Consider the following 15998-nt stretch of genomic DNA (forward strand, 5'->3'; position numbering starts at 1 on the left):
TATTATTAATCATTCACTTCTTAATGTATTCTTTAATATTCATGGCAACATTTGTTTCCATAGTTCTCATACATGTTAGCAGATCCTAGACCACTGGGATTCAGAAAGTGAAATAATAGAAAATAAAATGTCATATGAATCTATCTTTTCCCTTCTTTATTGGACATCATTGAAGAAGAAAATACCTTGAATGATTCATGTTTTTAACATTTGCTGAGTGTTTTTTTGTTGATGCTTTGTGTGCATGCAGGTCTTCATTAGAACAAGTAAAAAACCAGTGCATTAGAATAAGAATGCATTATAAAATGCTTAAGAAAAAAATGCAGTAGAAGACTGCAAGCTTCTAATACATTATTTAAGATAAAGGAAGCAGGAACAATGCTCACCAGACTCTTAATTGAGCCTTTGGTGTTTCTTTCATAGGACAGCTGCATATTTTCACTGTCTAACTGGGGGAGAGGAAAGCAGGGGGACACAGAAATACTGAACACAGTACTATATGCAAGATATTAGTCACAATTTCACCAGAAGGAGTGAATGAAGTATTATTTCAGAGCACCATAGCTTTGCTGTCGGGGTCATGAGTGTCATCCCAGTTTGTAAAAGACAACTTGATATGGTAATACTGTGCATGCTGTTCATATCTGAAAGTACAACTTCAGTTTGGAATGTTTTCAGGCTTTATGTGTCCAAGATGAAGACAGACTGTGCAGCTGATATTAGCCTGCCTGAGAGATGTCATACATAGGTGTGACCAAAACAATGTGTACTGAAGACAGAAATATGCACTTGACCGATTAAACTGCAACTCACTAAGCAGTTAGGAGCTTATGCAAAATCACAACTGCGGTAAATACAACAGTAGGTATTTAGAAATGCAGAACAGATAAAACTTTGTTGTCAATGTAGTGGGGCATGCACACAATTAATAGGTAAAAGTAATTACTATAAATTACAAGGAACAAGTTCGGCTAGTTCAACTAGATGTCCTAGAAAAAGCACAGCTAGATTGCCATCTTGCTACAGTATTTCATCAGTGACTGACAGAGCTGGTTTTCACCATAAACATGACTTGAATCTAAGGCCTTTACAAGAATTTATATAATAACCTTCAAGAGGAAGAAGCACACTCCTGAAAATACTTGTCAGTAATTCACCTGAATTTCACTGCTCCCATAGCTGCATAATCTTAAACAAATTCAGTCTGAATTTCTAAATCAAAACATTGGATATCTGAATATTTGGATCTCGAACAAGAGCAAATTATTCACAGAGAGTTCCATTATACTCCTGCTAGATACCATGCATACATCCTCAATTAAATGCACAGAATAGACAATATTATTGTGAGGGTCACTTTAAACAATACCCATGGTTGGATAGTCCGTGCACCTTCCTAATGGTGATTTTTTGACTGCAATAGAAAAACAGAATACCATGAAACAAATAACAAATTTAGAGAAATCTATTTCTTCTACCAGTGGATTTGGCCAGATATAAATGTGGTCTTTTTTCTGGATGAAAAGAAAATTTCACAAGGTTTTTTTTTTATTTTCCAGTCAAGAAATATTTTGCTGATATTATGGACTTGGTACTGGGGGTAAGGGATGTTTAATTTTTTTTTTTTTTTTAGCTTAGGCTGAAAAGTTCTGCTTTAAGTGTGCAGCTCTCACAATACATTGCAAGATCTTGATTATCTTGCTATTTACATGAATTGTTTTTATTCTGAATAATGGGAAGATAACTCCCTTTGGAATAGCTTATAGTATTGTAAAGAATATCTTAAATTCACATTATAAACTCTTCTTCCTTTGACCATTAATACTGTTTTAATCTTTAAAATAATTATTAAATGCTAAAAATAGTTCAGTTCTGTTTGTTCAAAATCTAGTTGTAAGAGACTGAAAAACAGCATGTTGGTTTATGAGTAAAGGGCAAAAAACGTGGTTTCCTTTGGATAGAACTGCTTTTCTCCCAGTGGTGGCTCTAATGCTTTCTAGCCATGGGGGTTATCAACATGTAGGCAGTGGCACTGGGCTTGGTGCTGGCTGTGTGCCAGCTGCCAGTGCTTTGTAAGAAAGAACAGCAGGGGGAAAAGATTTTAGCAAGGCTTCTGAAGTTCTGCTGAGAGCAAGCCAAATTATCACCGAGGTAAGAACTGCTCCTAATTTCTGCTGTAATACTACTTGATCCTCTCTGTGTCTCCTAGTACCTTTTAAAAAGAAAAAAACACAGTCTTTAGCTGAAGCAGAACCACACACTGCTAATGTTTTTCCTGATTTTTACATATACGTCTATATATGTTTTATGCCTTCAGTGAGAGAATCTCTTCTATTCACTTCTGACTGCCATGAACGTAACACTTCTTTCCATTATCTGTATGTTTATGAGCTAGCCCACACGGCAAAAAATCCCTTCTGGGACTAGCAAGCAGCAGTCAAGCAAGTATCAGTTAATCTCAGTAAGCTATTACTGCAATTAACAAATACAGGCAGTAGATTTGAATTTAAAATCTACACTTCACCAGGAAACAGAATCCTACTTTAGAAACTAGTAATACTTTTCTGACCATAATAAAACAATTTCCTGCACTAATTGCATTCCAGCTGCCTAATATAATTAAAATGGATTCTTGCTAGAAGATTCTTGCCCCCTCTTTTCCCTGAGTTCAAGGAGGATATTTTCAGTTCTTTGCAACCAGCATTTTTATTTTAAAAAATCTGAAAAATTAATTGTGTAAGAAAAAATTATATTATCATTTTCCTGTTGTTTCTAACTGTAACTTGAACAGAATGAGGGAAAAACTGAAAATTAATAGAAAATACAGCCTACTATCACCTTCATGGAATGAGTAGCAAAGGTGAGTACAGACCTCACTAAAAAACATTACAGACTGGCTGTTGGACATGTAGGAATTAAGAATCAAAACTTGGATCAACAGACATGATTGACACATGTGTGAGGTAAGGAGAGATGTGTAATAACTTCAGGGAAATAGAAGGAGCTTCCTGGGATTTAGGGTCTAATGTTCCATACCTTTAAGGCACCTGAGTTCTATGTATGTGTTTCTGCATGTGTGTATGTGTATGTTTAGGCTAGTAGTGAAGATATTGTGAAGTAATAGGAGCTCTAAAACAGTCATGTTTTTCTTTCAGAAGAATTTCAAAGGCTACTCAAATCCCTGGCTCTGTGTAAGCATGAAAAAGCAACAGTAATGGGCGTTTATTCATAACTTGTTTTTCTTTGCTTGAAAGCTACTTGTGGGCTGCACTGGCAAACGTTCTGGATGTTAACCACATTTTATTGTTGTCTAGCACGCCACATTAGAGAACATTTCAACTTTGAGAGAAAAACATAACTATAATTCCCTGCTAGTCAGGCAGCACAGACTTCTGTGACAGCATAAAACATGGATTCACTGTAATTGTGGGTTTGTTATGTGGAACCAAAGGTGAAGCACATTGCAGTGCAATAGCTTTGCAACTGTAAATAGAAATAATGGTTAGAGAATATTGTTCTGCTCTGCCTTTAAGGTGTTTCAGCTGAAAAGACTCAATGAAATGTATGGAAGTAAATGAGACTCATTTGAAAATAAACAAAAGCCTTTTAAATGGTGGTTACAAATATGAAGTAGATTATTGTATTTAAGGGAGTAAAGAGTAAAACTCATGGATTATTTTGCTATGGCTGTTTTTCAGGACTTGCTGGAAAGATTGACCTTATTTTAGATGCAAAAGAGAGTGATTGAAATGACTCACTAAATATGAAACTTCAAAGAAATTAGATTTTTTGAGAGAAAACAGATCTAAGGAAAATGAAAGCTGAGGTATTGCTAGCGTATTCAGAGTGAAAAAAACAAACCCCACTCCTACATGCATAGGCTACCTGAAACAGAAATCTCTAAAAGTGGTAAAAAAATCCGAAGCATCATATGACTAATATTATCTATTAACCCTGCTTTTATATTCTGTGAAATTTAAAAAAAAATAATAGGGAGATGAATTCTTTGTAGTTAGGACAGCAACTACATTTCTACTGTGTTTCAAATTAAGACTATTTTCTCTTATCCCTCTGTCATTAATGTCTACAAAGAGCCTGACTGGAGGCTCAATGTAAGACTTCTTGCTCAACAGCAGGATTGAAGGTCCCCCATGCCTTCCTCCCACACCAAGAGCTCTGCAGTCAGTCTTGGTGCATTGGGCTACCCTCGCAGTGTTATTGGGAAGGGAAGAGTAACAAGGGTTAAACATCTGTGAGCTGGGCAAGCCTGCTGGTCCCTGTGTAGAATCCCAGATCCTTGCTCTGACAGTCAAGTTGACAGACAAGCCTCTGAGGACATCAGGTTGGATTGGTGTAAAGCCCCAGAGCTCACTCAATGAGTATTTTAAAAGGATTTAACATTATTTTTTGCAGCTTGAGTTAGATGCAAGGGAGAAACATTGACAAGATATTCTCAAGAGGGCAAACAAAAAATTTACTGCCAAACTTCAGAAAATCTGGGAACTTTTTAATGTTAGAACAACATTAAATCAACATAAAGCATTTCACATAGCATTAATTTAGCAAACTCTAAGCCCGTTCCACATAGCAAACTCCAACCCATCTAACTTTAAGGTACTCAGACTTTGAGAAGAAGAAATTAGAAGAAAGAGAGAAGAGATATAGAAAAGAACAAATATAGCTACCACTTCTGATTCACCTGAAAGAAATTCCAAGAGGATATAGGATCAAGAACTGTGTGTGCCTTGTGCCCTGGCTTACCTACCCATTAGCTTTCCTGGGCCTTTCCCTTAGGTGGGACTTCTGGTCATTTTGCCACTTAGGAGCTGGGTTAGGGGCTCCAGGGTCGGAGTGTGGAGCATTGCCTCCCATATGCCAGGGTTTGGCCCCACTGCTGGAATACAGTGAAATACACCTGGGGCTGCAGGGTGTATTTCACTGAAATACACCTGTGTGGAGCAGGGCAGCACCTTTCCAGGACAAGACATGACTCGTCCCTTACCCCACACATGTGCCTGAAATGTTTCAAGCCAACAATCTCCAGCAGCTCTGGGCTGAGCTGGCTCTGAGGGTCTCCTGAAAAGCATTGTTTGCCTTCAGCAATGCCCTGAGCAGCTGCATGTCTGCTGGTCCATCACAAATTTCCAGCCTCCCCTGTCTCAACAACCCACCCATCCCTGCCTGTGGGGTTGTGGCCTCTGGCACTTTCTATGTCTGGTTCAGCTTCTCCTTCACACATGTTTATGCAAAATTCTGCCTGATGGTGGCAGCTGCCTTGTCTGTCCCTACAACTCCCTCACCAGACAACACAGAGCTGCTGCCAGAGCCCACAGAGGACAGAGACACCTCACCAGAAGCAGCAGCGAGGAGTGGGAAGGAACTGTGCAGCACACAGCAGCCAGTGGCATGGCCGTCCATCAGTGTGGCCATTGGAGGGGCAGGGCACTGTGTCCTGCCAGCCAGGCTCACAGGAGGCGCTGGCAGGGCTGGATGCCCAGTGTGGTGGGCCAGGAGCACACCCTGGCTGAGGAAGCTATGGCAGTTTTTGTGGAGGAAGCTGACAAGCTGTCCCAGGGGAGGCACTGCTGCTTGCATGTTGTTTGTGTAAACCTGGGACATGGACATCCATTGGAAGTCATCAGCTGGGCTCAAGGGTCTGCAGACAGCCCTGTGAAACAGTCCTTGCTCTGACTTTCTTGTTTTGCTTTTCTAATTTCTTTTTCTCTTGGCATTATCCAGTTTTAAACAAACATCAGTGGTTTTTATGACCACAGTTTTATGCTATTAAGATTTGTGTTCCTTCTTAATAAAAAATAAAATTTCAAATAGAAAATTAATTGTTCTGATTTTTCATGACATGTCCTTTCCATAGGCAATAATGCCCTCTATTTGAATGTTGTAAGAGAGTTCTAATTAAAAGACGTGAAATATATGTCCATGAAAAAGAGAAGACCAATAGCTTGAATGGGAGGATTTTGTTCCCAGGTGTAACATAACAAAAAGAATAGCAGAAGAAAGAAGAACACCCTTATTATAATCCTCTTTGTGCCTGAGTCCATGCAAACTGCAGGGGGTACATTATACATAGAAATACATGGAGACAAAAGCTCAATCACCAGGAGCACATGCTCGTGAACATATTAAAAGTTTTTATTATCTTTTTCTACCTGCCTTTAAAAATGAAGACTTACAACTGTGTAGCTCTCAAAAATTTTTAAATTTGCAGGCCTCCCTTCTGAAGCTGATGCAGCTGGTACTCACTGGAATAGAGAAAACCAGTAGGGAGTGGCAAGAGTTAATGAAGCTTGCCTGTCAGCTGAGTTTCAGACCTGCCTGTGTATCTGCTTACTATTGCAGCTGAATCTCAATTTTTTTTAACATTCAGATATTAATATGAAGTCTAGTAAACGCAAAACCATGGAGAGCTGGATGTACACAGGGGAGTAAGCTAAAGCTGAGAGGATTTTATAGACCAAAGGGCTTGTCTGTTTCTTAGGAAAGGAAGTGCTAGGCATTCTTAGGGAAAGATGAGATACTGTTTACAATTTTTTTTTTTTTTTTTTTTTCTAAAGGCTTGGGGATGAGTCCTCTCTGTTAGGACAAAAAGCAATCTAGGATGCCAACTCCAGAAGTCAAATGAAAAAAACTGCATCTAAGCGCAATAGAGGGATTATAAGCAAAGCTTTTGTTCTATAAAAAGAAATTGTGTACTGTTACAAACAATGTGAGAATCTTAATAAGTAAAACCACACCAGCAGTTTATGTTAATAGCTGTTGTGGGAAAGCTCCTGTTTGTTATTGAAGTAGTATTTTTATGGATTTTACAGAAACCTGGAGCCTGCTAAATATTCTTCAGTGCTTTCTCTCATTAACTCTTTCCATATTTGTGGGCAAGAGCAATTGTAGAAATTTTACTGCAGATGATTTTTTTAAGAAGTTTTCTGTTTAGCAGCATGAATGTATTTCCCAGAAGAAGCCAAACTGGCTTCAAATCTGTGGACTAGTGGAGTGTATTGTCTTGCAAGGCATCATCACTTGTTGCCATATGAAGATAAAAATAAATGGATGTTGGTCAGAATAAAGCAGCAAGTTTTGTCTGCAGTGGTCTGTGCACTTGCTACAATTATGTATGGAAAGCTAAAGGAAGACGCCACTAGCTTGTGCTTGTTTGGTCTTCCTTGAATTTTAGTAGATAATTCAGTCTGACCTCAGTTATCAGAGTTAAATTACAGTTCAGGAATTGAATAAACTGTTCCCTCAACTACCTTTTTTTTTTTCCTCATCATGATTACAGATTTTACTCTTCTGTGAGATCTAGGGTCTCAAATACCTTGTGTTAGCAAATCTCTGAAGAGCTGACATAGTTTTGACCTGTTCTCACCTGTCAACTTTATTATAAGCTGAACAATGTTAGAGAGAAAAACAACCGAAGAGTAAAAACAACCCACCTCCAAAATATTGGGAAGGTAGCAGAAGGATTTAGGACTGCAGGAAGGGGATGTTGTGTGCAACTTTGCTGCGTTTTAGCCAAGCTGATCTCCTAAATGGATCAAGAAAAAGAGGAGGTTAGATATCATACTTTCAGGAGTGTGGGGATAACTGAGTGGTTCCTTGGGATAAGCAGCATCTATTCAGGGGCAATTTAGGGCAAACAGAATGAGAGAAGGATTTAGAGATCAGTGGCTTGGTCAGGAAGGAAAACAAACAAGGGTTATGGATTGGCAATAATTCTCAAAAGCCTTTTATTTGAGAAATTGTCCTGTCTATAAAATGTAAAAACTTTCTCTGCCTTTCTTTTTAATTTAATTTTCTGAAATTTACACCTACAGGCTTATAGTTCAAAAAAGAGTTTTTAAGGATAAATACACTTAAAATTGCAAAATCTCTTTTATTGCAGTGCTGGTTATTGATTGGTATTGCTAGAAATTTTTGGGCTATTTCACTGCATGTTGTATGTATGCATATGTTGATGGTCCTTATATAGGACTGAGAATTTCTTAAGAGCTTTGTTTGAGATTTGGCCACAGTGACTCGGACTTTGTAAATAGGTTAATGCAAAGTCGTGAAAGGATAAAATTCAGCATACCCTTACAGTGATACACAAAAGTTCAACAACAGTTTTTGTTTTATCCCAGTATAATTTTTGTTCAGAATTTAATCATATATATAGTGAGGTATTTGCTATTGGAGCTGTTGTCACAACAGATTAAAATTTTACCTATTTTGGAAAATAGAAAGAGACCTGTGACCTTTAAAGATACTGTAAACCCCTGTAGAGATGATTTGAATATGATCAAAGTGAAATGGAATAATTCACTTATGTGTTGTGCGTTGTATACAGGGTGATATTGTTGCACCAACATTTTCACAAGATGGCTGAATTGTTAATATTTCTTCACATTTTTATCAGTCTCATGAAGCTGATCAAATAAATAATTGTGTGCTATGAGACTAAAACATATACCCGCTTCTACAAAAATCAAAATACTTAACTCCTCATTTTACAAATATGAAAGAGGACCCATATTTTTTAGTCTTTACAACCAGTAAAATGCAGTGATCTCAGTTTAAATACTGGCAAGTGAAAAAAACTAAGTGCAAGACTGCAGCTGTGTATGAATAGGTACCTATGTGCACATCTCTTCCCTTTGAAACACACCATAAGGGAAAGAAAAAGAAAGGAGAAAAAAGGAGGGAAAGTGAGCAAAAAATGGAGAGGAGAGAAAAGGGAGGGGACAAGAAACAAAAGGAGGGAAGGGAAGGGAAGGGAAGGGAAGGGAAGGGAAGGGAAGGGAAGGGAAGGGGCAGAAAAAGTAGAGGAAAGGAGCCGGGAAAGGAAAGATGAGAGGAAAGAAGGGGACAGGAAGAAATAAAAAATACAAGAAAGCCCCTTTTAAGTGTAGTCATATGTCATGTGGTGGGCCTGAAGTCATGTATTCACATACTTTTTCTATTTAAATAAGAGTTGCATCTGCCATTGCCAGTACAGAGTGCTGAATGCTGTGAGATTTATAGATAAATCAGACAAGATGGATGTAGATCCAAGGGAAAGTTTCATCTTTCACCCAGCACCACAAAATACTTGATATATTATTGAGATGCCAACTTCATAATTAGGTTGTAGACTGTCTCCCTCCCTTTCCATGCAGTGTAGTTTCTGTAGTTTCAAGCCCATTTATTCTTGCATCTAGATTTGATGAAAACTTTGAAGAAAACTTTGAAGAAAATGTTGAGTCAAAGATGCTAGATATGTATCAAGTCTTTCATCTTTGTAGCCTAGTCTTTCAAGGATTGATCTATATGCTTGCTTAATATAATCTGACAAAAACCTTTATGCCTAGTTATATAAACTCTCAGTGTTAACCTTTGACAGAAGAAAACCAATATAATTTTTCAGATTTATTTATGAATCCTTGAAAGATATAAACAATTATCCTATATCTTTGCTACCACCACCAGAATAAGAAAGTGTATGAAGAAGAAAAGTGTCTTTATATTCTTACATGTCACAAAATTCTATTCACAGATTTTAGTTACGTTCGCTACTATGGCGATTCTTACCTGGAATTTCAAGGCTTACATTTGAATGTGCAAAATTTCATCCACCTGGAATTTAAGACATATGATCCTCATGGACTACTCCTAAATATTGAACAGAGCCCAGAAACAATGCAACATTTTTTAATTCGACTTGTCATCCATAATGGTACTTTGCAGGTAAGGCATCAAAATTTCCCACTGAAGGAAAAGTAAACAAAAGTTGAATCTGTAAATAATCTGTAATTTAATATTTTTTTCATTTTCTTACTGTAGAAGATAGTAAATAAAGCTACAGAGATTCTTGACATCTTCGGTATTTTAAGGAAGATAGTTGTCAAACTTGCTGTCTGCTTCATCCAGTTTTTGGCTAATATAGTCAATAACACTCACAAAACTATACATTAAAACACAAAACCAAAAAATGTAGGTTTTATTTTTATATGTGGTACAAATTTAGTTATTGTATTTTATATCTAAACTAACTGAACTTCTTCATGTGGAACTTCATTAAAATTGTCATAAGGAAGGCTTATGACATAGGCATAGGCATAGAAATTGAGTGAATTGTCATAGGAAAATTTACCATATTAGGGAATAGAATGTATCTTTTTTACCACGTGTCTCTAACTAGAAATCTTTCACTTCATCTATTACTTAAATCAGAGTTCCACAAGATCAGAAAAAAACCCCATTTTTTGGCTTTTGTGGACAGACTAACTAGGAATATATTTGTTTATAAACTTTAAAGAGTCAAGTGTTTACCATGGTATACCTTTTTCTTCCACAAATTATTCCATCTTTTCTGAGGAAGAGGTAAAGCTAGAGCTTTATGAAGATATAAGCAGATGCTAAAGAGGTTATAAATTGATATTAAAAGTTACTTTTCTCATATCTCTTTTTCCTGCAAAAAGTTTCCCAAAGTACCTGCAGTTATATTCTTTTGTAGGAACTGTGAAATGTCTGTTAGGGACAGCATTTCTGTATTGTATTTGCCTTCATGTTTAAAGACCATGACCATTCTAAACATATATATCAACTGACGATAAATAGAAAATAAGAAAATTACCTTTTGGTTTATTTTGTTATATTGTGGTTTATTGTCTTTTAATATATTGTGACTATCTTTGTACAGAAAAATATATGAGATTAGTCACGGGCAGGAAGTTATCCAACATTTAGAAAATGGTGATGGCTTTAAGTTCATTTTACTTGTATTCATGGTAAAGTAATGATGCGGAAAAATATTTTTCTAACATATCATAAGCACCATAAAATATGAAAGTGCTTTAATTGACACAAATCTATTCAGAGATCCCAGTGTGCCATGTTAAAACTAATTGAATTCACTTAATCATTCACAAAGCTGGTCAATTAAATGTGGATTTAAAACCCAATGAACAAATGGTTCTAAGCTCACAATCAAGCTACAATTACAAGTAGACAAACCATGAAATCAAGTGCTTGTTCACATTAGTGTAGGAAATTAAATGGTGCTCCAAAACGCTCAAGCCTGCACGCTACATTACGTGTTTGGAAGTGTAAGGAAGCCATAAAATGTTAAGTAAAATTCACCCATGGCCAGTGTTAATTTCCAATGGGTTGCAGAAGGTCGACTTCTTTGCAAATCAGACCCATAATATCTGATAGTACAATACACAAAGATGAAAGCATTTTCATGCAGGTTAGGAAGCATATATGTGTTCTTGTGTATTTCTGGTATAATAGGCTTCTTTATCCAGAACTTTTAATGAAACATTAATTTTCCTTGATACACATGACATTCTTCAGGTTTTTTTGAAACCATTTATTATTTTAAAATTCAAGTTTCAATGTCTGAAACTGTTTAATTATTAGGAGTAATGTAATTGAAGCCTTTTCCCAATCTGTAGTACCAGTATGTATGTGATGAAGCAGCAGAAGTCAAAAACATCACTACCACTGCTAGAGTGGACGACGGACACTGGTACAGTGTGCAAATTAGGTAAGTTTACTTTTTCCTGTTTTTATCATTGTTTCAAAGATTACATAGATTGGGCCATTAGTAAATCCCACAGATATTATATCTGATTAACTATGATACCTGAACATGTACTGTAAAATCATATTATGGTAGTCTGGGCCACAACACATCCTTGGAAAGAATGTTTGAAACTACAATTGGACAGTCATCATCACATCCCTGATGTGCTTTGTGGAAATAAATTTATTCTCATTGAAATAATTTATTGTAACAGACATAAACATTCAGTCAGGAGAGATGCTGCGCAGTAACTCCAAGCTACTTAGTCCAGGAAACAGTTGAATTTTCAACAATGAGAGTGTGACTCATAGAAAATAAATAGATAGGCAGAAACAGCACCATGACTTTCATTGTTGTCACTGACTTGCAATTCATAATAGGATATGTTATTCCTGTAAAAGTATCAATACTTGCAACTGAAGGAAAATAAAATGAAATGAGGTAGGAAAATGAGGTAGGGAGTAGGCTTTCCATGGGTTTTTTTTTGTACATAGATATATCTAATGACCAAATATCTGTGCTCATAGAATCCATAGACTTGGAAGTGAAAGTTTTGGGTTCACTTTAGGCACCTAGTGTATTCTCTGGGCACCTAGTTCCTATTAGGTAGCTTAAAATAGGTCCAGTCATCTTGTCCAGCAAAAAGAAAGTAAGCTAGCTGTCTGCTTGTCTCTCAGGAGTAAGTTAGTCCTTAAAAGGTTTGTGGAGGAATGCAGAAGGAACACAAACCATTTACTGGAATAGGCCTTTTATAGCTGTATCTGTCCAAACATTGTTAAATGGAGAACTTTTGCAGGGCAACACTGCCCCCCCTTCCTTCCATGGGAAATGTAATGGAATGTGTATCCATTGTACTGTACCTTGCTGCCTCAGATGTGGCAGTGTGTACTCAGTGACAAGAACCAAAGTTTGTTTTTTGCATTTCAGTTACCATCGCTACCACAATTTTTTTCAGCAAGTTAAACCACACTCATGGCTAGGACGGCTCAGTAACATAAACACATTAATACAAGGAGCAAAAGCCAGTAATGCACTGTGGTTGTGCTTATCACTCAAAAAGAAGCACCATAAACCAAGCCATGCTAATGGAAGCTAAAGCAAGTGTAAGCTCGTCTGTGACCAGGAAGAACACAGTAGAACACAAGTATCTCGATGACACAGATAAAAGTGAGGTTCTCTAAAATCTAATAACATTCTGAGTTCTGTTTGTTTCCTGGTTATGACTCCCTCCCCATATCAAAAAAGAGAAATTAAATTGGAAAATAGTTTTTAGAGAAGAGATATAAAGATGATAAAATCAATAAGCAGCTTCTATATGAATAGAGACTAAATATTCAAGTACTCTGCAAGACCATTAAAGACAAGTAAGAGAGGACTTCAAAGAAGACAAATCCCAAGTGACACAGAAAGAGGATGAGTGGAGACATAAAATTTCTAGTTACTTAGATAGTTGAAATCCATTAGAATTCAATTGTTATTCCTTTGTTGTTCATTTTAAGAAAGATTTAAAATGCTGAAAATAGCAAAAGTTGAACACCTGAACCCTCAGTAATGTGGAAGTCTCTACAAAAACAGCCTTTCCCCTGGCACTGAAGCATTCAAACTGCCATGTCACTGTCATCCCTCAGAGATCCACTAATTACCATGATGGGAATACACTTGTTCTATGCATTTTCCCCCTACTCCATCAAGCAGAAAATAGCTTGAGTCTCTAAATCAGCCCATGACAATAGCCCATAACAAAAGAAAACCAACCTAATCTCTATATTTTGCTTTTCTTTTTGAGTGTAAAAAGAAATGAACTTTCATTTGCAGGAAATTATTTCAGGACGGCTCAGGAAATGGGCCACACATTTTTCCTGCTGAAGAAGAAGGCATGCATACTGTTTATGAGATTCAAGCTAGTTACAGAGCAATTAATAATTAATCACTCTGCTCACTTTAGAAGAGTGGATATAGTTCTGGACGTTGTTTTAAGATGACATTCTGCAGATGACACCAAGTCGTGTGGGAGTGTTGGTTCACTGGAGGGCAAGAAAGCTCTGCAAAAGGATCTGGGCAGACTGAATCAATGGGTCAAGGCCAATTGTGTGAGTCTTATGACAAGTGGCTGAGGGAGCTGGGGCCATTTGGCTGGGAGAAAAAGAGGTTGAAAGGAGACCTTATGGCCCCCCTACAACTCCCTGAAAAGAGGCTATAGTGAGGTGGGGATTAGTCTCTAGTCCCCAGCTAACAAGAAATCAGACAAAAGGAAATGTCCTCAGGTTGCACCAGGGGAGGTTTAGGTTGGATATTTGAGAAAAAATCTTCACAGAAAGGGTTGTAAAACACTGAAAGAAGCTGTACAGGAAAGTGGCTGAGTCACCAACACTGGAGATATTTAAAAATCATGTAGACATGGCAGTTAGAGCTATGATTTAGTGTTGGATGGACTTGGCAGTACTGGTTTAACAGCTAAGCTTGATGGCTTCAAAGATCTTTTCCAACCTAAACAATTCTGTGATTCTGTGATTCCATGCTTCTAAAATTCAAAATATTAGTGATGTAGATGTCAGAAAGATTTGGAGTTGCTTCTCACTGTCATCTCATGCATTTTCACATGTGCTTGAATTAATTATAAAGTATATATCCTGTATATATATGCTTTACATTTTTTGTATCGTTTGATAGAGTCAGCCTTGAAATATGAGTTAATTGTTTTATAAAGTTAGCATTTCATTTAATCAACTGCAGTGTAATACAGCATAAGAAAAAATACCTTTGGTGAAAAATTCCTGTAACTTATTCAGCAACTTTCTAGAGGCTTGCAAATATTTAATCTTCTCAGAACTGATTTTAAGTGAGATAAATAAGTTAAGTTTTGAACAAAGGTATCTGGGAAACCGGTGAAGTTAAATGGGAACGTAGGAGATTCTGCATATCGTAACATAGCGGGTATGCACAAAGGATTTTCTTTGTTGTGCATATGTTAAGCATTATGAACAGACATTGTGGATAATAACATTCAATTATTTTTTTTAAAGAAAATGCTAATTTTAATTATTTAATTTTATCTTAATTGTTTGGAGCTCTTGATGTAGTCCTGTGATGGAAAGGATTTTGTCTTTTCAATTAAGGAAAAGCAATGCATTTCAGCTACTGAAGATAAGCCATCTTCAAAGAGCATGATGGCTCTACAATATCATATTAAATGAAAGTAGACTTAAAAGTAGTGAGTGCTGTTTAATACAAGTTTAAGTGAAAATTAGATAGTGATAGTATCTTCCTTCTCTCCTTACAGGAGAACATTTTACTGCTTCCTTTACCCCACAGAAATAATTCCTCATGTGATTAAAATAAATGACACACCATCTAATGCTTGCAAATGAATGTGCATATTGCTGTCAAACAATGTCCTTTATCCAGTTCTTGTGGTTCACCACAATATTCATGCTAAAAGAAAAGTAGCAGCATTGCTGAAGTACATTTTTCCTGATCATGGAATATTGTGACTACACAAACTGTAATAATTTAATAAATTATGGTACAATATAAGGACTGTATTTGCTTCAAAATCGGGGATATCTTGGATAATTTGGGTTAGAATATAACTTTTTGCATCAGATTAGTCTAAATTGTGGCATTGGCTGCTAAAACCAACATGTTGCCAAGGTTTGCCTGAGAGCAGTGCCTGAGAGATCCATTTCATGTGTAAACTACTGTGGTTGTGTACTAAGCCTGTTAATGAAACTTCATTGCAGCTGTTTCACTCACATTTCTGACTATTGTTTTGGTTTTCTTAAGAATGTTACCAGGGAAGTGAGTGTGCAACAGTGAAAAATGGATATGGGCAATATCCCACAGGGATTGGATTACTGCAGGATATTGTGAAGAGAAGAAATTGTTAGACTCAAGCACTGTAAGGTTTACATGTTTGGTTTTGTAGTGAAGATACAGTTTTCTTACTGGCAATGCAGGGAATGTTTGACCACAATCTACTCATTCCAGCCTTTATAAAACTGCCTCCATTAACTGTTTTAAGATTTTTTTTCTTCAATCTTTGTCATCAAAACAAGTTGATAAAATAATATGTATCGCAGAAACAAACCAAACTGCAGCAGCGATATTAGAAATTTGCCTTTTCTTGCCCCAGTATTCTCCATCTTAGTACAGATACAAATAGTTGCATCAATTATATAAAAAATATTTTTATATATTTGAGATCTCAGATCATAATTGTCAATTGCTTTAGCAAATTTGTCCACTTGTAAATTGATTATGCAAAAGATGTCATGAATACAACTTCATTATTTAATATGAATGTATCATGTTTGAAATTTTTTTTAATTGTCTGAGATCATTAGGATTAAAATCTGGTGTTGTGCTCCATCGGAAACTGACTGCAAAATCTGGCAATTGCTTTTCAAATACTGTTTTATTCCTCTACTTTAACTCCTAT

General features: G+C 36.5%; 1 protein-coding gene across 1 annotated transcript in view; it reads left to right on the forward strand.

The window, feature by feature from the left end:
- Window positions 1-15998, forward strand: part of EYS (eyes shut homolog) — a 614241-nt gene that overhangs the window by 345081 nt on the left and 253162 nt on the right. Inside the window, exons 23-24 of the mRNA XM_041410576.1 lie at window positions 9527-9717; window positions 11430-11521. Coding sequence (XP_041266510.1) covers window positions 9527-9717; window positions 11430-11521 — 283 coding nt within the window. The remainder of the gene's footprint in view (window positions 1-9526; window positions 9718-11429; window positions 11522-15998) is intronic.

This window comes from Onychostruthus taczanowskii, unplaced genomic scaffold (genome assembly GCF_017590055.1).
Source record: "Onychostruthus taczanowskii isolate IOZ18803 unplaced genomic scaffold, ASM1759005v1 scaffold33, whole genome shotgun sequence".
Lineage (NCBI taxonomy): Eukaryota > Metazoa > Chordata > Aves > Passeriformes > Passeridae > Onychostruthus > Onychostruthus taczanowskii.